This window comes from Dipodomys ordii, unplaced genomic scaffold (assembly GCF_000151885.1).
Source record: "Dipodomys ordii isolate 6190 unplaced genomic scaffold, Dord_2.0 Scaffold27, whole genome shotgun sequence".
In the NCBI taxonomy this organism is placed as follows: domain Eukaryota; kingdom Metazoa; phylum Chordata; class Mammalia; order Rodentia; family Heteromyidae; genus Dipodomys; species Dipodomys ordii.
The window spans coordinates 16,189,334-16,211,897 of NW_012267243.1; the positions used below are offsets into that span (position 1 = coordinate 16,189,334).

A 22,564-nucleotide genomic window follows, 5' to 3' on the forward strand; every position below is an offset into this window, starting at 1 on the left:
TCCAGCACGCCCCTCACCCGCCACGCAGCGCAGCGCCCAGTCCAGCACGCCCCTCACCCGCCACGCAGCGCAGCGCCCACTCCAGCACGCCCCTCGCCCGCCACGCAGCGCAGCGCCCAGTCCAGCACGCCCCTCACCCACCACGGAGCGCAGCGCCCACTCCAGCACGCCCCTCACCCGCCAGTACAGTTGCAGGCTCTGATTCACAACCTGTCACAGTTGGACCCTTCTCTGGGCAGCCAGGAGACTCCTGCTCCATCCTACAGGTACAGCTATCTGCAGACTGCAAGCTGATTGCAATTCTGCATTACTATTGGATGTGCTGTTGGTCATTATTCAAAAAGAAGAGCGCTAAGCTTCTGGATCTGCCCTGTGTCCCTTGAGATGCTAGTGTTCCTCTCAGGCTCCTGCGGAGTCACACCGTCTCGTCATAGGAAGCAATTCATCAAATGGTAGAGATAAATCACGCCAGCAATCTGAGCTTCGAATGTTGACCAGACTGTGATGTCTCTCCAAGGCATAAACGACTGGCTTGTACTTTAGACCAAAGGAATTGGGATGTAGTGTGTTATCAACAGCCAAGGTATCTGTCTTTGTCTGTCTGTCTGTGGGTCTACACCTACATTCTCTCTCCCCCCTGTTCAGTTGGAAGTCTAGAAGAGGAGAAATCTGGCATGAATCTAGCAAGGAGAAATGGGTGAAGTGAGTCTCACAGGCAAAAGGATTCAGAAAATAGCATCTTCCCGTTCCATCTAAACCCATCTACTAGGCTCTGAACCATCCGAGAGGGTCTGCAGGGTGACAGGCTCCATGCGGGAGAAGTTACCCTGAGCAAGGGACAGTCTGCGGGCCTTGAGTCTGCGGGCCTCGGGGGTGAGGCTTGGCCATGCCTATGAAGTCACTGTGAGAGGGTGGCTATCGGTCAGGCCACGCACGAATAACCCTTCTTAATCTTCACAACAAAACTGGAGATTAGGCTCAAGGCTTCCTTTGCTCAGCCAATACAGCTAGTGCATGCCTGCTATCTGCCCCAGCCTTTAATGCCAGAAGGATTACGGGAGCATCGATGGGCGTAGGCCCTCCCCAGTGTGGACGTTCTGCGTACGCAGTCATTCTCTTAGAGATGACGATTGTTTCCAAGTTAGTAGGTGACGGCGTAGGCCTGCCCGAAGCCTGAAACATGGACCAGAGAACCCAGGGCAGCTCGAGACTCGTGAGGGAGGAGGCTGGCTCCCGAACTCACCAGCAGGAATACGGGCACCTCTTGCTGTAGCGGCAGCAGTAGAATTGCCACTCTCGATCCAGCACAGACTCAAAGTAGCGGCTCTGGAATCCCGACACCAGTCCATTGTTGGAGCACGTCTGGTACCTGCAGAGATAAGAACCCAAGGACAATGGTGCATAAACATACCCTTCCCAAGCTCGGCCCGCCACCATTACGCATGCTCGCAGTGGCTTAGGCTCCTAACAATTTGTCCAGTTTGTAATATATAAGAGGCTTTGTTATGTTGTAGAAATGACCTGTGTTCCATGACTCAGACTCTTCACTGAAAGGAGTGTGGGAGACACTGCTCCTGATGTACTTCTATGCATATATCATTAGCTGAGAGAAGACATAAATGGTTATAGATTTTACAAGAGTCTCTTCCTCATGCCATTTAAAAGAAGAGACGATAGAAATCAAGGTCACTGGATTGAAAACCAAAGAAGGCAAAGACAAATGTGATGAATCAATGAACTTTAAACCAACTTTTCATTGTCTCCTACACAACACACAAAGCCCAGATGGGTCCAGAGGTTTGTCCAGGAAAGCGAGGCCGCCCCCTGTCGCCGCTGGCACAGGCTCCTTCCTTCCACGCGCGAGGGCGGTCTCGGAACTCCGCTCTCAGCTTCTGCAGAAGGGCTGAGCTCTGGAGGGGTCCTCACAATGCAGTCTCGGCCACCGACCCTAACCTCCCTCCAGGCTCCCTCACCTGTCCTGGCTTCGTCTTAATTCCTCAGATATGGTAACTCCTCCACTCTGGCCCACAAGCCACACAAAGTTTTACTTCCATTCTGCCTGTGCGGGTGCTGGTCTAGAAATTAGGCTTAAAAAACAAAACTATGATTATCTTTATGGCACCTTTCTAACTAAGTGTTGGCTTGGAACAGAGCAATCATTTCTTCTTTCATTCCATGTCCAGTACCTTCTACCATTCCCCCAGGCCCACACTACCTTAACTCTGTTCTTTTTACTCTGTGACACCCAGATTTTATCCCACCTTATATGGAATGCCCTAGCATGCTCTCTGTTGCTATAAATAGTACCATACTGGATAACTTATAAAGAATAAAGGCTTATTTATTTAGCACGTGAGTCGGTTTGTTGGGAAGCACAAGAGCGTGGCACCAGCCTCTGGGTAGGGCCTTCTTGCTGCATTATATATTGTGGTAGAAGAGATTACAGAATGGGACGGTGTGCTAGTTAGGGTCTCTCTTCCTCTTCCTATAAAGTCGGGGTATAATGATCATGCAAGCTTTCCTTCTATTCCTAACTGCCTGCCTCAGACCCAAATTCTATCAACATATGAATTTAGGGATTAAGTTTTTGACCATGACCTTTGGAGAATATAATCAAACAGTAGCACAAGCCCTTCCAAAATTGCTCTCTAGCTATTTCTATTTCTGTGCATTTCCTTCCCATTTGCTAACCATTGACCTGCCCCCTCTTGTACATTGATAAGGAAAGCAGTTATGGCTGCAAGATAAATTTCAAGAAAGTATTGTAAATAAAGTAGGAATGAGTAGGCTATGCTGATGTCTGAGGGAAATATAACTCACATTCAAACTATGTGCAACTAGATTTCCTTTTATTCTTCCTCATTATATATCTGCCCAAACTAAATAGTAAGTATTCCTGGTGTTGATTGGAAAATATCTACTGTATCACTGACATTCATTCATTTAGACATATACAAATAGGCATTTCTAAGTTCATCCACCCACTCAACTGCTTAACACAAAGCTATGATTTTAATCATTGTACAAAGTAAGAGAATAGCAGAGAGATGGTCTTGATAGTTGGTCAACCATTCTCTCAAGACTTGTAAGAATTTCTGGTATTCATCTATTGGAAATCAATAATGTATATGCTACTCTAAATGGCCCTTTGATGATCTAGCCTTTGGTAAACTACCTCATTGGTCGCATCTTGTCAAGACTATTTCCACTTGGTGAGCATTTTGGGAGACCAAACAATTGGCCTTCTGGGCAGGTCTGTTCTAACCTAAGCTTCAAGTGGTAATGTCAAAAGTTTGTGTGCCCAAAGAGAGAAGATGTGTCACATTGTTTCCCATGGTTTCCTTGCAGTGACTGTTGCTCTATTTTTGTCTGTCCTATGTACTCAGACCTCTACAAGGGACAGAGTTGCCACGGTGGTTAAGTTCCCTTCACTACAAATAAATGTGGGCAGATAAGGAGAGCTGTCTCATGAAGTCCTCCTTCAGAAGCCAATCCAAGTGCCACAAGTCCCCCACCAGCTGTCAGCCAGGCAGCTAGCCCCACAGCCTGCATGGGAAGCATGGCGTGTCATTTTCTCACAGCCACCTCAGATAACACTCTCTGGTGAAGAGTGTTTGGACTGTACAGCTCTGACCTGAGAACACAAGTAATGCATAACAGAACACCAAACCCCCACCCCCCCAGTTAGATTGCCTCTTCACTTTGCTCGAGCGAGCCTGCTTGGGAGTTTGGTGGTGTGCAATCATCCCCTCTGGAATTGGATTTGGGCAGGGGTGTCTTTTCCCAGTGTGGAGGGTGGCAGCGGGGCCTTGCTCGGCGCACGGGCTGATGCTCCCAGCCTGGCATCCTGGGTTAGCGGTGTCCTGGGGTTAGCAGTGTCCTGGGGTTAGCGGTGTCCTGGGGTTAGCGGTGTCCTGGGGTTAGCGGTGTCCTGGGGTTAGCGGTGTCCTGGGTTAGCGGTGTCCTGGGGTTAGCGGTGTCCTGGGGTTAGCGGTATCCTGGGGTTAGCGGTGTCCTGGGGTTAGCGGTGTCCTGGGGTTAGCGGTGTCCTGGGGTTAGCGGTGTCCTGGGGTTAGCGGTGTCCTGGGGTTAGCGGTGTCCTGGGGCTAGCGGTGTCCTGGGGTTAGCTGTGTCCTGGGGTTAGCGGTGTCCTGGGGTTAGCGGTGTCCTGGGTTAGCAGTGTCCTGGGGTTAGCTTCACATCCCCATCTAATGGGCATAAGAATCACTTATAATTCGTAAAGTGACTGGGGGGGCAAATATGACAAAGCATATAAAATTTCTGGGGAGCAGTCCTTCGTGTTCAGTCACTGACTTTCCCACAAGCTGCCCCATGGTGAGGAGAGCCCTTTGTGAGATCCTGGGCTGTCCTGAGCTTCCCTGAGCTACTGTTGTCCTCAGACGAAGCTGGCCGACATGGGCTGTCTTTCCACCCACTGCGGAGTGTAGATGCTTCGTTAGGTCTGGTTATAATAACGGCATGCGCGACTCAAGCGATGGGGCTCACTATCGAAGGAGGGATGGGTGGGCCGGGGCCTATCATTCAAGTCCACAAACTCCCAAGCTCCCTCCACATGATTTCCGTGGAGGGAGGGAAAGCATCCATCTTTCTGCCTCTCCTTTCTCCCCCAGGAACAGCCCACTAGACAATGAGGGCCCCAAATGGACGCTCCCAAGTGCTCTTGCTTTGGTCTCTCTCACGCTTTTTAAAAGCTTCTTAGAGTCCCCTGAGCCTCAGCCACAGCTCACCTCAGACGGACAGGCACGGGAGCTGGGTGAGAAGAGATAGCTAAAAAGTTAAAAAGAAGTGGGTCAGGTGCAAAGACAGACTGAGGTGCTGAGCCACTTCCCTGCGTCTGCTTGCTGCTCCTGGACCTGGGCAGCACAGGCCACATGGCAGCTTCCCGGGTAAGCCGTCTTAGCCCCGGCTGAGTTCTGAGCGGATGCCGTGGGGACGTCCCCGGCGGGGTGGTGGCCTGGTGCTGGGCTTCCCAGCCCTTCTCCTCCCCTCCTTTCTCCCCGTCTCTTGGAAGGCCAAGAATCAATTTCACTTTCACAAGCTGGAGCGATATCAATCCCGCTCCACCTGACACTAGAAGCTTTCTGCAAGGAAAATCATAAGGCAATTACTCTTCCTCTGACAACAACATTCTGAAGCTGTGTTCTGAGAAAATGGGTTTTCTGACAATGGCCCTCAAAGCAAAGACAGGAAACTTTTCTGTGGCCACAGCAGTGAACAGAAGCAACAGAATGCACCGCCACTATGTAATCTGTAAGGAACTACAACGTAGGAAATTTCCCGAAGAACACACAGCCATTGAAATAGACCCGCTCATTTTAATTCTTAACAATTTTAGTTTTTTTAAACATTAGATGTGTAGCGGGGCTACATTTTAGGAATTGTTCTGATTCTAAAATTCATAAACTTTCAGAATCAGACCTATACAGAAACACTTGCACACAGAGAGAAAGAGAGAGGGGGGCGATTTCTAATTCCCTAAAGTTCTTTTTTATGTATATGTTTAACTCGGGGCCTCACACTTGCTGGAACTGCTTGCTTATCTGCTTTCTATCACTCGGCCCATGCCTTTAGCCCTGCTTTTGCTGGTTCTTCTGGAGATGGAGTCTTGCAGACTTTCTGCCTAGGCCGGCCTTGATATGCAACACTCTGTCTGGGTCTCTGCCTACAGAGTAGCTAGGATCATAGGCGTGAGCCTCCAGTTCTCTAAAAATCTTGTATCGATTGGGAAGATTTTATCCTGCAGGAACAGCCTAGACCTTTTTGTTTTTAATTTGCGTGTTTCCAGAAAGCTCAAGTTCCCCCAGACAATTGATTTCCCAGTCTTTAAGAGAGTGACCTAGATGGAAAGGATCCTAGACCTGCCAGAGTCTTGTCTCCCACACCCAACCTTCTTGCCCTCAGAAGTCATTCTGACAGGGATTTGATGACTTTAAGCTCAGAACTCATGGTAGCTTTAGCTAAGAAAAAACAATCAACATCTCTATTCACCTGTGGCCCTGGGCATCAGACTGGCATTGTGCAGTCCCTAGCAAGGGACAGGCAGGTTCCCAATGCTGTCAGGTCATGTTCCCCGGACTAAAACAATACCTGCTTCCCATGACTGTGGCGAAGAGTAAGATTAGACTCTCAGGAACTCACGGGCACTGCCCATATGTCCTTAACATGCAGTTTTGTTAAAGTTCATGATAACAAGCACTGAATTTGCAAATGAATGTCCCAATGGGAATATGTTATAAGCCACAAAGCAGTGTGTAAATTAAGGCCAGAGTTATAGCAGTTTCATTTATTGTGGTGATTTCATTTATTTTTTTAATTGTATCACTCTGTTGGCTCTTATTCTGAAGGTACTACATGAGAAGATTGTTCTACATCATACCTAAGGCTCCTACTATTTAATATTTGTATTCTTGGGTTTTGTTATGCTCAGTGTTCACCTCTTAAATTCCCAGTACGAACACGGCCAGCCTGCATTCTTAGGTATTTTTGAAACAGTTTTAGATGTGCAGAAAAGTTGTAGAGATAGGATTCTTATCAACCCACCACCTAACTATGCCTGGTGCTGCTTTCATAAATAGGGTGAATTTATGAATGCCAAGAAGTTAACATTGGTGTAAACCTAAACTCTAGATTTTATTTGGATTTCACCAATGTCCTTGTCCTGTCTCAAGATCCAAACCAGGACCTTGAACATTTTTGTCTGGAATAGTGAGAGCCATGTAATTCCAATATCCTGGAATATTTAGTCAATAAGGCTTTTGAAATTAGAGTTTACACTCCTCCTTTTCAAGCTTGTTGAGGCATTAAGATTAATTAAGAGAATATAAATGCAATAAAGAATTTGTACCATAATATTAACCTGTACCAGCCAACCTCTGTGCATATTTTGGAGACCCCAAGAACTTTTTTTTTTTGGATCCGGTCGTGGGTCTGAACTCTGGGCTTGGGTGCTGTCCCTCAGTTCTTCAGCTCAAGGCTAGTGCTCTACCACTTGAGCCACAGCACTACTTCAGGCTTTTTTTTCTGCTTATGTAGTGCTGAGGAATCGTACCCAGGGCCTCATGCATGCAAGGCAAGAGCTCTACCACTGAGCCACCTTCCCAGCCCCCCCAAGAACTCTTAAAAGAGTATCTTGCATGTTAATAAATGCAACAAACCCGAGTAAAATGCTGAGCACGTATTACAGATGTTAGCAACATACCCCCCGACCCCCCAAGAAACCATAGGCTTCTTTGTTGAGGTCGGCGGGACATTGGCTGGGAACTGCACTCCTGGAAACACCAGCTCAACTGCTTTAAGCCTTCATGCTCATCGAGCCCTGTCATGTGCTGGCGTCATTTTTGGCACTGGGGACACAGCGGTGATAGGACAAGGGCCTCCATGAAGTTCATGAAACATATGTTTTGTGAAGGAAACAACCAACACAGGAATCTGGAAGTGACAGGGTGCTGCAGGAAATAAAGCATGCTGAAGGGGCAGAGGCCAGGAGATGCTGGAGCAGAGGAAGCAGGCGTTGCACGCACTGAACTGGAACCATGGCTCTGTGCTTCATGGAGCCTTGGTCTTAACTATAGTCAGAGTATGGAAAATGGAGTTTCTGCCCAACATATTCAGCTTCAAGTTTGCCTTGATACTAACAGAGCTCTGTTGGATAGCTTCTGTTTCTTCACTAGGTGGACTTTCCTTGATGGATTTATAAATTCAGCTCTGATATACTGTCACTTTGAGCTGACGTTCAGGAATTTCCTTGAAGTAGAGGGGAGCAAAACAGTAATCAGTAGACACAACATTCTTCCTGAATGAGCTAAACCTCATGTGTCCAACATAAACCTCATCAACGTCCACGACATCTTAACTGATTGTCAGTCAACAGGATGCAATGCCCCAGGTGTTTGTTTAAGATTGCCATTTGCTTTTGAGTTCTTTTATACTTTCTTTCATAAGGATCACACCTTCTGAGATGAATATCACAACTTCATTTCCTTCCTTCTCCTTTCCCTTCCCTCATCTGTTTCCCTTCCCCTTCCTCACATTTTCCCTCTTCTGTCTTCCTCTCTCTCTCTCTTTAGCCCCCCCCTCTCTCATAAAACAAAACCCCAAATGCCACAGAGGTGAAACTGATGGAAAATCACTAACACTGGAAGCGCTCACCACACCCCCTGACAGCTGTATCTTAGCACTGTCCTTCTTGACAACCCCAACGGGTCATCTCCCGGCCCCTCCCCCCGGAACAAACACACATGGTAGTCTCAAGAGAGAGCCTGAGACCAAGTCTACGTCTAGCACGGATGCCTCTAGCAAGCTCTGAGCAGCACCTGTTAAAAGATGGAGGTCCATTAGCGAGTTTCTTCAGCAAGTCAAGTTTTTACCACAACTCTATTGTCAAGTTTTTATTCCACACTCCTTCTCTTCAAATAAAACTGAAAAGCTAATTTCCTTACACAAGGCAGCTGAATGGCACTAAATCATCAGCGACTCCTCCCCCAGAACAGATCAAGAGCCTGCAGCCGATGGGAAGATGTAATTGCTTCTCAGCCTGTGAGCAATTTCTTTCCTTCTAAATTTTTCACTGGGACTGGAGTCTGAACTCAAAGCCATAATCATCTAAAAAAACCTGCCTGGGGAGTAATTGGTATCTCTCGTGAGGCAGCTCAGCCCTGCAGAAGAAGCTGTTTGGCATGTTTCTGAGCTCTCAGCCCTGTGATTTGGATAAGAAGGAGGCAGCAGAGGGGGAAGGCAGGCAGGAAGAATCCCTGGACCCTGCACAGGGAAAGCAGAGCAAGCGGAGACAGGGACGTTTTTCTCACTAGACTCCATGGACTCTGGTTACTCACATTCATGGTTTCCCCCATTTCACTTTTCCTCACCCTGGGTGGTTACGACAGACCAGCCACAAGTTGTCAACGTTCAAAGTAAACATCCGTTCCTTCCTGTCCTGCCAGGATTGGCCACGAGGACCCACCAATGCTGAACGATGCCAAGTTCACGTTCAAGGGTGAACGTCTCCTCTGTGGATCTCCGGGTTCCACAGTTTGAGATGAGGGCTCCCTACCCACTGAAGTGGGCACCAGAGAGCCGAGCCTTGGGCCCAGGCCGCACGGCACACCATCCTCAGCACGAGAATCCAGAACCATGCTTCCTGACTACCTGACTCAGCCCAGTGCTTTCCCTTTAGGATGGGAGCAATCATAGCTGAGTGCTTTTTAACTGGGGCTCCAAAAAGAAGGCGTCCCCAACCCCATGATGGTCCCCCAAGATGGGGGGAACAGAAAGGCGTTTGTCACGAAGTCATCACCATGGTTTGTGCGGGTCATGAGCCTGGAGTCCAGCCTCCACGCAGGCCTGCTCTCGGGGCCGGCCTTCTGTCTGGAGGGGCTTGGGATCATTAAATCTGCTTGCCAGAGGGAGCAGGGTGGATGAGCACCTCCCAGGAAGCCTGGTTCCAGGGCTAAACTTCTTCTGTGGTCTTGAAGTTCCATCTCACCCAGCCTGAGCCACTGGCCTGGTCTGCTCCTGAAGCCCCGGCCGTGCTGACCGGGCTGACGGGGCCCGCCTCCCGCTCGGAGCTCACATCAGGGGGGCAGCAAGCCCCCAGGGGCCGGCCCCTCACAGTAGATAAACTGAGATTTTTCTGGGCCCAAATCCCAGCTTTCTAGCTGAAACACACACACACACACACACACACACACGCACGCACGCACACACACACCTTATCTCTACATGGCAGTAGCAATTTGTCTGCCTAGAGAATCATTGATGGCTTTGTTCTGAGCATTAAATGAGATAATCCATAGAAAGTGCTTAGCATGGCGCCCATTCAGGGGCAAGCACTCAATAAATTCCAGCTGTGTCTATTGGAGGCTCCTCTCTTGCCTGGCCTCTCTACCGGCTGGCCTGCCCATGTGTGTCTGTTCCTCTTGGGTCCCTGGTGATGATCACGCGAGCCCTAGAGTTTCTGCTCAATGCCTCCCAACTCCTCAGCCCACCTCTGGACCCCCCTGCAGAGCTGTCTGAGTTGCTTTCCAGACACCACGGAGGGCCGCCTGCCTGCAGGGCCTCCTCATTGTCCTGTGCCTGCCCCCCCCAGGGTCAGCCTTTGCCCTCTCCCCCACCCCCGCAGCCAGGGTCTTCCAGGCAGCTGTGGATGCATATCTAGCCATCAGTGGCCACTGGGATGGGCTGCTTCTGACCAAGTACAAGGCTGAGAAGGGAAGTGGGGCCCTCCAACCCACAGAGAAGCCCAAGCTGGGGCGTTCCATGCCACTGACAAGGACAGAGTGCGGGGGGGGGGAGGGAGGGGGAGAGTGAGGAGGGAGAGCCCCTTCTGTAAAAGCTTTTACTAAACTAATTTCCAGCAGCAGAACCCAGGCAGAGAAGCAGCTCAGGACTCCAAATGGAGACCACATTGAATCAGAGCAGCGAGAACTCTTTAACTTCCTTCACTTCGAGTCTTCGTCCCCTCTGTCTGTTCACTTGCTCTAAATCAATATTCTTTCCCCAAGCTGTACGTGCTGGGGACCAACTGTTTCTTTTTCTCCCCAACTAGTCTGGACCAAATGCTTCTGTAAAATGGCAAATCATTACGACATGGAAACGACATTCCAATGTCACAGCGAAGTTCAGTCACCATCAAGTGATTTCAACTTCTGTACTTGGCTTTCTGCAGTCCGTGAGCATTACAGATTCTCACTAGCCGCTGAACCGATCTGAGCACAGAGCCACCTCTAGAAGGGAAAGAACCACAAAGACATCTCTCTGCACGGACATGCCCTTGCCTTCGGTTTGGTCCAGGGACGTGACCCAATCTGCACCAGCCCTGTGCCCGCCGGAGAGCACAGCGATACAGGCCCAGGTCATATTTGCTCAGGTGATGGGCACTGCGGTCCCTTGAGACTCAGACACTCCCGGGGGAGACCTGCAGCGCTATCCCCGCCCCCGAGTGGCAGCCGCCCCTTACCATTCCATGCCGGCCCTGTTGATCTCTTCCCACCAGCATTCGGTGGGCTCTCCGAGGCTCTGGGAGGTGGGCATGCAGGCGTAGTTCCACTGTCTGTCAGAACCTTCCTTCTTGCTGAAGATGCTCCTCACCGCCACCACCACCTGCCCGTGGGGACACTGGTAGCTAAAGCCCTGTCTGTTCAGATTCACCCAGCCGTCGTCGCCGTAGTCATGGTACTGCTGGTACGGGTACCCGTAGTCTCCGTACTGGCCCCAGGCCACGGCGAGCATTGACGGGAGCAGCCACAGAAGAGCAAGGCCCATGCTGCTTGGGTTTAGGCAAAAAAGAGTGATAATGTCACCCTGGGCTTGCTGGGCTGCCTTTTATACAGCTGCAACAGACATGTGGCTTCCAGATGTGGGGGACAGGATCCAACTGCAGTGTGTCATGTCTGAAACCAAACTTCCCCACGCGGAGAAACCAGCCCTAAGCAGATCCAGCTTGTTTTAAGGTGGAAATGCTAGGAATATGGTGGGAACTTGTGAACTGAAGGCAGTCCCCGGAAGAAGGACAACTTTATAGAGAGGTTGTAAGAACCAACTGCTTCTCCCGCCTTACAAACACTGGCCCTTAAAAGAAGCTCATTCCCAGCCTGTGCGATTCTCATCTCTCAGCACTCCGCTGCTCACTAGTAAACCTTCATAACCCTTCTGCAACCCAGCCTTCTAGGATTTCACAAGTCACCAGGCAGTGATTTCAAAATGGAAACATGGTCGCTGAAGGGACAGAACCATTTAGATTCCTGTGAACCTGGATGCCTGTCTTTGTTCAGTTCTCAGCTCAACATCTTTCCACCTTGAATGTAAGCAAAGGCGTCCTGTCTGTGGGGCTACACTCAGAATTCCTGGGCTACATACCGAACTCTGGGTCCTTGAAGTCAAACGTTGGGCATTATCTCTCCACAAGCACCTGCTTTAGCTGCTGAAATTGGACACACCCACATGCAGAAGCCATGTGCTGCTCTCAGTTAGATGTTTAAATCCCACTTTTTTTTATAATAGTTTTGGTGTTCTTTTCTTCATGCTGACTTTCCTCTCCATTGAGGTACAATTTATATTAAACAAGAGTTATCATTTAAAACCATCTCTCTTGCTGTGTGCTGGTGGCTCATGCCTATAATCCTAGTTACTCAGGAGGCTGAGCTCTAAGGATCTCAGTTTGAAGCCAGCCTGGGCAGGAAAAGTCCATGAGACAATTGACTACCAGGGAACCAGAAGTGGCGCTGTGGCTCAACATGGTAGAGCACTGGTCTTGAGCAAAAAAGCTCAGGGACAATGCCCAGGCCCTGAGTTCAAGCCCCACCATCAACAACAACAACAAAAAAGACAGGAAGGGAGAAGGAAGGCTATACATAAAAATAAGGCAAGTAGCCCTCCTCAAGCTCAACTCTGGCATCTGGTGTGCTGGCACAGCTGTTCTCAGCACCATCCGCTCTTAAAAGTTACTTGGGAAGCTGTGAAAAGTATCCATCGTCGGGGCCATCCTTAGAGTCGGCGGCCCAGGAGCGCCGAGCTGGGCTCAGGTGACAGGGTCGTTACAGTGAGATCGCTCTTGTGTTCATATAAAATAGTCCCATCATTCTTGCGTTCAGCCAGGGTGAAGAGGAGGACCACCACTCTGGAGACATTCTCTATTTGTATCTTGATGTTCATGAGAGCTTGTATCTTGCATTCTTAGGAGTTCTGTTAAACGTTAAAGAGCTCATCTCTATCCTACATTGTTGATTTTTCAACATTTTGCAGACCTTGTCCCTATACCCTGCAGATTTCTCACTCTCTCTCTAACTCTCCTCTTCCTCCTCCTCTTTCTCTTCCTCCTCCTCTTTCTCTTCTTCCTCCTCCTCTCCTCCTCCTCTTCCTCCCCCCATCCTTCTGTCTGTAGTGCTTGGGACTGAACCCAGGGCCTTGTACATGGAAGGTAAATGCTGTCTGTCTTGAGCTATCTTGTTTGGTAAACGTTCTGGAATATGTACAAAACACTGTTTTTATACTTTAGGTCCATCTGGGTGTAGATTCCTATTACTTGGGAACGAAAGCAGCTCATCCTGTGCAGTAAGTATCTCAGGGGACGCAGAAGCTGCAGGAGGCCTCAGGGAGAAGGCTTCCTAGGGCAGACTAAGGTCAGGACAAAGCATTTAAAGTTTACCAAGGGATTTCAACTAGGCTGTTCTTTTTCTAGCTTACTTTTTTTTCCTTCCTCTTTTTTCTGCTCCTCCTCCTCCTTCTCCTTTTTCTCTTTCTCCTCTTTCCTCTTCACCTCTCCCTTCCCCTCCTACTTCAATAGCTTTATTGAGATTATTAAGGTACAATTCAAATACCATATAACTGCACTTAAGGCTCAGTATGGTGCAGTTATACAACCATCATCACAATCAATTTTAGAACACTTAAGTCACCCAACAAGAAATCCTATATCGCTTTAGAAGTTTTCTGTTTCTGTGGATTTAATATTCTAGACATTTGACTATTGTGCTCATATCCATCTTCTTTTACTTAAGTGAAAGAAGTTGTAGCATACATCTACACTTCATTTCTTTATATTGCTACAAAATACTGTACTCTAATGTGTGTGCATATATATTATATCTATATATAGTTATATCCAGATATATATATCCATATATGGATATATACTATATCTGTGGATACTGCATTTTATGCATTTGTGAAGTTGAGGAGCATTAGGATTGTTTCCTTCTTTTGGATATTATGTACACTGGCATAAAAGTTTTTATGTAGATGTTTTCATTCACCCAGGAGTAGATTTGTTGGGCTAATGATCACTTTACATTTAAAACCTTTCAGGAACTACCATTTTCTCCAAACAGCTGTACAATTTTCATCCCCCAACAGCAGTGTCTGAGAGATCCACATTTTCCCCACATTGTCACCAACACTTGTTTTGCAGGCTTGGGTTCTGCTGAAAGCTGTGCAAACCCAAGGCCCACTCCACTGATCCTGTTTGAAACCCGAATCGACTCTTATCAGATAGCTTCCGTGGACATACAATCTCTTCTGGGAGATCTGGAATAGATGGTCTAATCTCTGATTTCAGATGGAATGCTGAGACTGGCCTGAAGAACCAAGTCATTGCTCAAACACAGTTATTTTTTACTTTCAGGATTGGAATAGATCTTGCTAAACCCTTGCTGGGAATAGCATAGACTCCTGGGCTTATTTATAGCAGACCAAAATCCACTGAAGCATTCTAGGTGTGATCTCTTGGCCCCCTGGACACCCTGTTGGGTACAGTTCTTCCTGGTCCCTGGACTGGCAAGTATAATATTCATTTGCACATGATCTGAGTTTATCTTGGCATGAATGGAAGTAGTAAGGCTAGCTTGATGATGTCTGTTTTATCAGTTTAAAAATGGAACAAATTGCTTAAATAGGGATACAGGTTGACCCATTGTAACAATGAGATGTACAAGACACTATGTCTTGTACATAGTGCAGGGGGGGAGAGGGGGAGGATGATGTAGTTGTGGAGAAAAGATGGAAGGGATGGGAAGGGGAAACAAAGGAGGAGGCAACAATGCTTGATAAGAAATGTACTCATTACCTTGCTCATGTGATTGTAACCCCTCTGTAGGGTATTTTCATAATAAAAACTTATTTAAAAAATAAATATAACTATAAAAGATGGAGGCGCTGAAAGGTAGAGGTGCACCCAGAATTTGAGAGAAGCAGGTGCGACACCCATGCGTGGGAAGCCCTCGAACCTGCCCGTGCTCCTGCTCAGTCCCAAGAAGCTCCGCTCGGTCTCTTGAGGGACCTCACATTTCAGGGCTTGCTGAACACGTGCTGTAGCTAGACAAGATGGCGGACTCTGGAATGACTTGGAAAAGCTACCTCTCATCAGCCCTCGCCCTCTCCGAGCAGCCTTCCTGTGGGAGGCACAGCAGTCAGGATTTAAAAGCAGTCACTTTCCTTAAAGTAATTTTCATCTTTGGAAAAGATAGTATGTCTTCCCATCGCCCAGCTGGTTTTGTCCTCCAGCACTGTTTCGCTCTGCCTTGTCTTCCAATGATACCTGGCTTACTCTTTAACGAAGAGTCACACTGAAGCTGATTACACTTCAACTAAGGTGTGCGTACACGGAGGGGCTCCCAGTTTGTGGCTGTGTTCTTTAGCTTCCTGTCAGCATGGCACTTTATTCTAGCTGTTGGTCTAGTCGTCTGCGGAGCCCATTCTCTGCCAGCTCTAGACACATGCTCCCACTCCAAAACACTGACTCAGGGAGGGCGCCAGACACTTGAGACAGTTCCCACAGGAGTCCGCTCACGGCACCTTCCTCCCTCCCGAGGCTGAATGCTGGCGACAGAGCCCCGGGTCTGCCTTTGGAATGAGGTCTACCTTGACCTCATGCATGGCAAAGTTCAGGACCACAGGCAAAGGTGCATATTTATTGCCTGGGAATGCTTCTGATTTCCCAAGAATGCCATTGACCCCAGGCAGGCTCTGCCAGTGGCCGGGTGGCTGGTCACGCTGCAGGTGCGTCCGGCTCTGTGGCACACGGCTGGGCTGAGGGCGCTGCAGCACAGCTGAGCTCGCAGGAGCCCACCCGCCACCTCCCGGCCCACGCAGACAGTGACGGTGCGGGACGGAGAACCGCAGCGAGGGCAGTGTCTCAGCCTCTCCCATCCCTGGCGCAGCTGCCGCTCCACACACTGCACGCTAATGAGGCCTATTTTCTACCCTGGTGCCTTAAAATGCTGCAATATTAACACTTACCAAAATAATCCAACTCTACGCCAGTGAGCTCATGTCTCCTCGGTCAAAGCAGCACTAATAGAAGCTGAGACATATCTACTGCATTGCCAATCCCTGGAGGGGTGTGTGTGTGTGAGAGAGAGAGACAGAGACAGAGACAGAGAGAGAGAGGGAAGGAGGGAAGGAGGGAGGGAGGGAGAGAGAGAGAGGTGCTCACACATCCATGAGCATACTTCACTCTTAAGATACCATGAAAATTACATAATCTAGTACATGTAACCCACTTGGAACAGAGCATACCCCGACAGTTCAACAAATAAGATAGCAGCAACAAAACCCCAAGGTGTCTTTCAAGGTGACATGCCAGATGGCCTCTTGTTTGCTTCAGGATTTCTTTTCTTTCCGCTACTCTGGGTCCCTTCCTGCAGGAACTGGTTTCTGGCTGGGCTTGGCCAGTGGAGCGTGCTCTGTGCTCACAGCGTGTGGAAAGACAAGAAGAAGCAGCATCAGCAGATGAACTGCACATGCGCTCTGCTTGCTGGGCAGAGCCATCCTCCAAGATGGAAGCCTCCACTTGGACCCAGTCACCAGCTTCCTCTCCCCACCACTTCAGGACTAGCAAGATGGAGCCCCAGCGGCTCATCACTATCTTTGGCCCTGGGGTGCTCACTCCGAACCCTCAATTCTCAAAGCATTCTGTCTAAACACCAAGTTTGGCGATCTTTGCCCTTAGGAAGTCAAAGATAAATCTTTTTCAGAAAATCCCCCGAGCTGTCCTCACACCAATGGCTGGGGCTTGTCCCTAGGGCTCATGGACCTTGTCCCTGGAGGTCTTCTCCGGCATGAGCCAAGGAAACACCTCTCACAGATCCGCTTGCTATGACAGCCCATCTGAGGGCGGCAAACACTCTTGGACTTGTTCAATGGAATGTCAGCCTCCTATTTTTCAGGGACACATCCTGTCAGTTTTATAAGAGGAAATTGATGCTTAAAGACAACCCTGCCCGAGGTCATCTAGCTAGTGGGAAGGGTCTGTTTTGAAGTCTTCCGGAGCACAAAGCTGCGTTCTCACACTGAGTCCCAACACAACACGGGAATCACTCGGGAGCTGCGTGGGCTGCTTCCTGGCCTCATTCACAGACCCATCCAGCTCTAAAGAGGGACTTAGAAAACGAGAGGCGACAATGGATTTGTCTCTTCTCTCTGCCCAGATGCTTATCCTTTCTCCCTGCTCCAGGAAACCTCCTTCTCCTCCAGATGTTGGTCCCTGAGCAAGTCTTCCTGACCGCTCTGACTCAGAAAACTACCTGCCTCATTTTTGTAAGATCCTCTTTGCGATCATTGTCCCAATTGTCATTCTACACTTCCTTGTATCATCATCTGATGCTATCTGACATCCTGCTCTAGGCTGCACATTCCCGAAGGGCCAATTTCTAGCACATGGCTATTTTCCCAGTGTATAGTATCAGCCCTGGAACATTGTTGATATTCAATAAGCACAGGTCCGGTGTCTGCTGTCTGAAATTGGGAGTCTGAAGCCCATGACCTCACCAGTCACTCTCAATCTTTGTCTCTGTAAGTATTACATATCTTCAAAAGCAAGGGTGTTTGATGCCTCCCAAGACATGGATTGGAAAGAAAACGTTTTTTGATCTATCACCAGTTGAAAAGAGGACCCCAGTGTATCTGAACTCTTGCTGTCTACTGGGCTAGAGGACCAGTCACCCTCCTGCTGATGCCTACAGCTCAGTTCACAATCTGGTACATTGGTGGCCGTAGTTGGATCAGCATCTTGCATGGGTGAGACAGGAGGAAACAGACTGACACTAATGAGTTAACAGGACTCTTCATTCTTCTCCTCATTTCAAGTCTGTCTCCCCTAAATAAAATGCCTTTAGGAGTCACCAGAACAAGATCTGAAGTGGTCGCATCCTTCCTGATAGTGAGAGGGAGCCTGAGTTTAGGCCAATACTTACTGGGCTAATGTGAAAGTATGGAATGAAGAGCATCCATGTTTAGTCCTTCGTATACGTAATCTCTTTTCTCTGATGACTTGAACCTGCAAGTGAGATTGCACCGTTGTGAAAGGCGCCCCACACTCAGCCATTCCCGCATGTGCTGCCTTACACAGGTGGTGACAGGAAACACTCCCCCTTGTAGGTGAGCCAGGCCTATGAGCGGTCACAGTGTGGCTTTCAGGAATCCACGATTTCAAGCTGTGAGAGCCTCCACAGCCCTGCTCACAAGGAACCAAAGCCTTCTGTACATGCCTCCTTGGTCACCCTGACCGAGTGCCCCCCTCGCTTAGGTTTTCCCTTCGGTGAGGGCAGATCCTTCCCCTGGTTTAACAATGGTGAAGTTAACTGGAAAGGACAGAACTCTTCCTGAGCAACCAGAGCTTTCGTTCATGGCTAATCAGAAAGGAACCAAGAACTGTCATGTTAGCATGCCCCTGGGAACTCTTGAAATGGAATATGTTACATAAGCATGAATTATTACTGCAGTTGGAAGGAAGAGGATCTAATACAGTAGGAACATTTTAGGGGCTGGAAGAAGCTTTGAGGCAGGGCTAATTGTGGTGCTTTGCTGTTTCCCCTTCATGACAGGCTTTGTCTCAGGACTTTGGATCTGCTTGTCAGCCACCTGTCAGACTGATGAGAAGGGTTAAAGACAAGAGCACTTTCTCTGGAAAGCATGTCTTTTAAAATGCATCCATGGCCATTAAAAGTGGGATGTGACATACGAAGTGCCTTGTGCGTTATTAAAAAGGGTGAACATTCTTTCATTCTGTTTCTGCCTGAGATGTCCTAAGAAATAGTCACCTGAATGAACCAAGCACTTAAATGTCACTAATTCTAGAATGATTTCATTTGATTGTTAAAATATTGTTAAAATCATGGTTAAAATTATTTTATTTGATTAAAAATATTTTTTGCCACTTTAACTGGAATTCTAAGAATACTATACCTAGCTTTGAAAGAAGGGCTTTTTTTATTGTGAAAATACTGTACAATTACATGGGCAAGGTACTGAGTACATTTCTTATGAAGCATTGTTGCCTCCTCCTTTGTTTCCCCATCCCATCCCTTCCCATCTCCCCCACTCACTCCCCTACCCCCTCCCCCTGACCAAAGTTGTAAAGTTCATTTTTTGACATAACGATTTGTACATCTCATTGTTGCAATGGGTCCACCTGAATGGCATTGTTTTCCCACCCAAGTAGGTACTATATTTGCACACTTATTAAAGCAAAGACATTTTATTACTAGGGATCTTGGCTATGTCACTAAATTTCTCTGAGCTTTATTCTTTATTTATTAAACTAGGGAATTTGCATGAGATGAGAGGTTTTTTCTAATACCAGCATTCACTGATTCTATATTTCAAATATATTCTTGCAAGACTACACTTTTCCTTAAGCATTAACAATGGTTCTGTCCCTGTAATTTTAAAGCCACCGTTAAATTATTCATTCTGGAAAAGAATAGGTTATTGAGAAAGATTATGAGCTGTCTCCTCAGAGTCTGCTCTCGTTTTGCCCGAGAGCCTCTGATACAGTCCCCTGCAGTACTTGTAAGTACCTAAAAACGTTCTGCGATCATTGCTCCTTCCTGCTCCTGCCTGGTCTCACGGCAGAGAGAACACTTAATGGCCTTGTCCAGCTCGCACCTGCAGACTGCAGCTTCAACCACCTCCCTTTGAGGCCTTGCCCGGCCCTTGAAGCCGTCTAGAGCCCCTCGCAGACATTCACATTTCACAGGTCTATTACACCACATCCTAAGCTTTACTGTGGTGCCTAATTTTATTTTTAGTGACTTTTTCTGGACTATAAAATCCCTCAGGTGGCAATGTTAGGTTATTCACCCTTAAGTCCCATTTGTAGACTAGTACATTGGCTTTTAATTAATGCCTATTATTCATCGTTGCTATTATAGGATTTTGAACACTGAGCAGTTTCAGTTTAGAAATAATACTTCATTTCTGAGTAACATTTTAATATTCATGGTTGCCAGTTGGTTCTTCAGAGTGCTCATTATTATAGATTGCTGCTCTATAAATTACAGTGTAGGCTAAAAGCTAGTCTACCAAAATGGCCAACTGAGAAACATATTATTTTTACTTTTCTCGGATGGAGAAGGTAGTACCTTTTGCAAAGTCTCTCCCAAGTCCTGAAATCAGAGTTCTTTTCTACTTCCCTCGGGAAGCCTGATTCTCTCCTTAACAAATGAGATTTAAGAATGAATTACATCTGAACTGAGCTCTTATTGAGCTATTAGGTAGCAGTAATATGACTATTCCTTTCTTATTCTCTTATAAATATCCTGGATCAACCCAACTGAGGCCAGGATACTTCCTGAGCTGGGACACTTCCTGAAAAGGTGATAAAGGAACATTTGTTTTGTTTATGGCAAGTCTAGCACAAAGCTTAGAAACTCCTCAAATCCAAACTCCAAAGACAGAGACTTATCCCTAAATTTTGACTCAAATCCTTTGAAATCATCATGCAACCTGGGCACATTAGTTCATACTTGTAATCCTAGCTACTTAAGAGGCTGAGATCTGAGGGAAATGAGTTTGAAGCCAGCCCAGGCAGAAAAGTCTGTGAAACCCTTTCTCCAAAATCACCAGCAAGGGGTGGCACTGATCAAGATGCAGATACTATAGGTAATTTTTAAATCTGTTTAAAAATGCAAACACACAAACAAAAGTAACCAAGAAAAAAGCTGGGCTGGAGATGTGGCTCAAGTACTAGAGTGCCAGCTGAGTGAATAAGCCAGTAAAGCAAGTGGGAGGCCAGCCCCAAACTCTGCTGCTAGAAAAAAAAGAAAAAAACAAAACCTCACCAAGTCTTTGATCGGGTCCATAAACATCTTTCCTCTCTCTAATGGGTTAGAGAGGCTGGAAAGAAATTGTTGAACTTCACAGCAAATTCCTGCTCCTCAATGGTATTTGCTATCTCCTGGAAGTAATTTCCTCTATTGTAAGAATTGGGATAATAAAAACCAGTTCTCGGGGCTGGGAAGGTAGCTCAGTTGTAGAGTGCTTGCCTTGCATGCGTGAGGCCCTGGGTTCAATTCCTCAGCACCACATAAGCAGGAAAAAAAAAAAAGCTGGAAGTGACGCTGTAGCTCGAGTGGTAGAGTGCTAGCCTTGAGCTGAAGAGCCGAGGGACAGTGCTCAGGCCCAGAGTTCAGGCCCCACAACTGACAAAAACAACAACAACAAAACAAAGAAACAGTTCTCAAGATTACTAGGAGGCATCAAAGTTACCTGCACCCAGAGTGCTCAGGTGTAGGAGTGATCTGGTGTATGGTACTGCTCTTCACTTGGGAAGTATCCTTTCATTGTTCCTAGACTTCCTCCATCCTGTGCTCTTTGACTCCATTCTTCCTGCTCATCCAGTGAGCACGCAGGTGCAGCCTGGAAAGCTGTCCACTACCTTCCTATTAGAAACCTGCTCACAACAGCAGGTGTATGGTGGAGAGGGAAGAGGAGGGATCTGGACTTGGATGAGGGCCTTTGGCACCTGAAATGATTTGAACTTCTAGAGTAAACCCAGTTGTAAAGTAGTAGAAGATAATAAAGAATGTTTACTATCATTCCCAAATCCCACAAGAACCAGACAATCTCAAATCCAAATGGAAGGTGGATTCTCAGTCATGGATTTTTGGTGCTAAACCCATTTCAAATATCATCCAGAGCACGGTTAAGGTAAAATTTGGGTAGAATTGGGGAAGAGCCTACTTTATTGGGTTCTTCTTTGAAATGAGAAAATGCCTATAAAGCTGCTGAGCACAGTTCTCGGTAGGAAGCAGTCAGAAAGTGATGCCTATTGACTAATTAGGCCATGAGAGCTCAACTCAGATGCATCCTCCCGTCTGAAATAGTCCTGATCACTCTAAGTGTAATTGTTCTCTGGGCTATCATAACATGTGTGTAGAGTTTCTTTTCTTCATGAAATCATCTCATTGTTGTCTTATAATTAGTAGTTCATATGAAACCCCAAAATCTGCTGGCTTCTGCCATTGTTTGCTTACAGTCAGGAAGGGTACATAGAAAAGGTTCAAAAGCTAGTGTTGAGATGAATAAAAAAGATAAAAAGAAACACAGAACTCCTTTGGCAAAACATGATTAACTAGAAACGGAGGTGCTACGTCCTTCACAAAACCACCTACATCAGCAAGATGCGATCCTTGTTTAACAATCCCCCCGACATGCGTAGCCAAGCAATTGGTGGAAAATCAGAAGAGAATGAATCCCGCCAGGAAAAAAATCTACTTCCAAGGGAAACGCTGAGAAAAATGTATGTGCTAGAATAAAAAGACAGAATCAGCTCCCAGAGTTAGAGAGCATTAATATGGATGAATTAGCCCATTTCCCCCAGGTCTGCCAGAAAAAGGAACAGGGAACACTCAACTCCTGACAGATGGTTTAGCCAGATATTAAGGCTATAAATGGGAGTACTTTTCATGAAAGAAAAGCAGATACCACTTCCTCATCCCTCTGAGGTCAAAGGAGTCCAAACAATGGACACTGGTACCATGTATGCACGCACACAGTGAGAAAGAAAGTGGGGGTGTTCAGTTCATGTACATCTGCCCCCAGGATAAGCTTGGGAAGAAAGTGTCTCAGCTCCTCCTCAATATGAAAGCGCTGTTGCCCAGTGCTTGTGGCTCACGCCTGTAGTCCTAGCTACTCAGGAAGCCAGGATCTGAGGATCGTGGCCAAAGCCAGCCTGGGCAGGACTCTTCTCTCCAATTAATCACTACCAAACCGGAAGTGGAGCCATGGCTCAAAGTGATACAGCGCTATTGTTGAGCAAAAGGGCTCAGGG

The 22,564-nt window shown here is 47.4% G+C and overlaps 1 protein-coding gene across 1 annotated transcript in view; it reads right to left on the reverse strand.

The window, feature by feature from the left end:
* Dpt (dermatopontin) overlaps window positions 1-11,376 on the reverse strand; it is a 27,377-nt gene extending 16,001 nt beyond the window's left edge. The window contains exons 1-2 of the mRNA XM_013015609.1: window positions 10,976-11,376; window positions 1,244-1,369 (exon numbers count right to left, since the gene is read on the reverse strand). Of these exons, the coding sequence (XP_012871063.1) occupies window positions 1,244-1,369; window positions 10,976-11,280 (431 nt within the window). The 5' untranslated portion in view covers window positions 11,281-11,376. The remainder of the gene's footprint in view (window positions 1-1,243; window positions 1,370-10,975) is intronic.
* Between the last annotated feature and the right edge of the window lie 11,188 nt (window positions 11,377-22,564).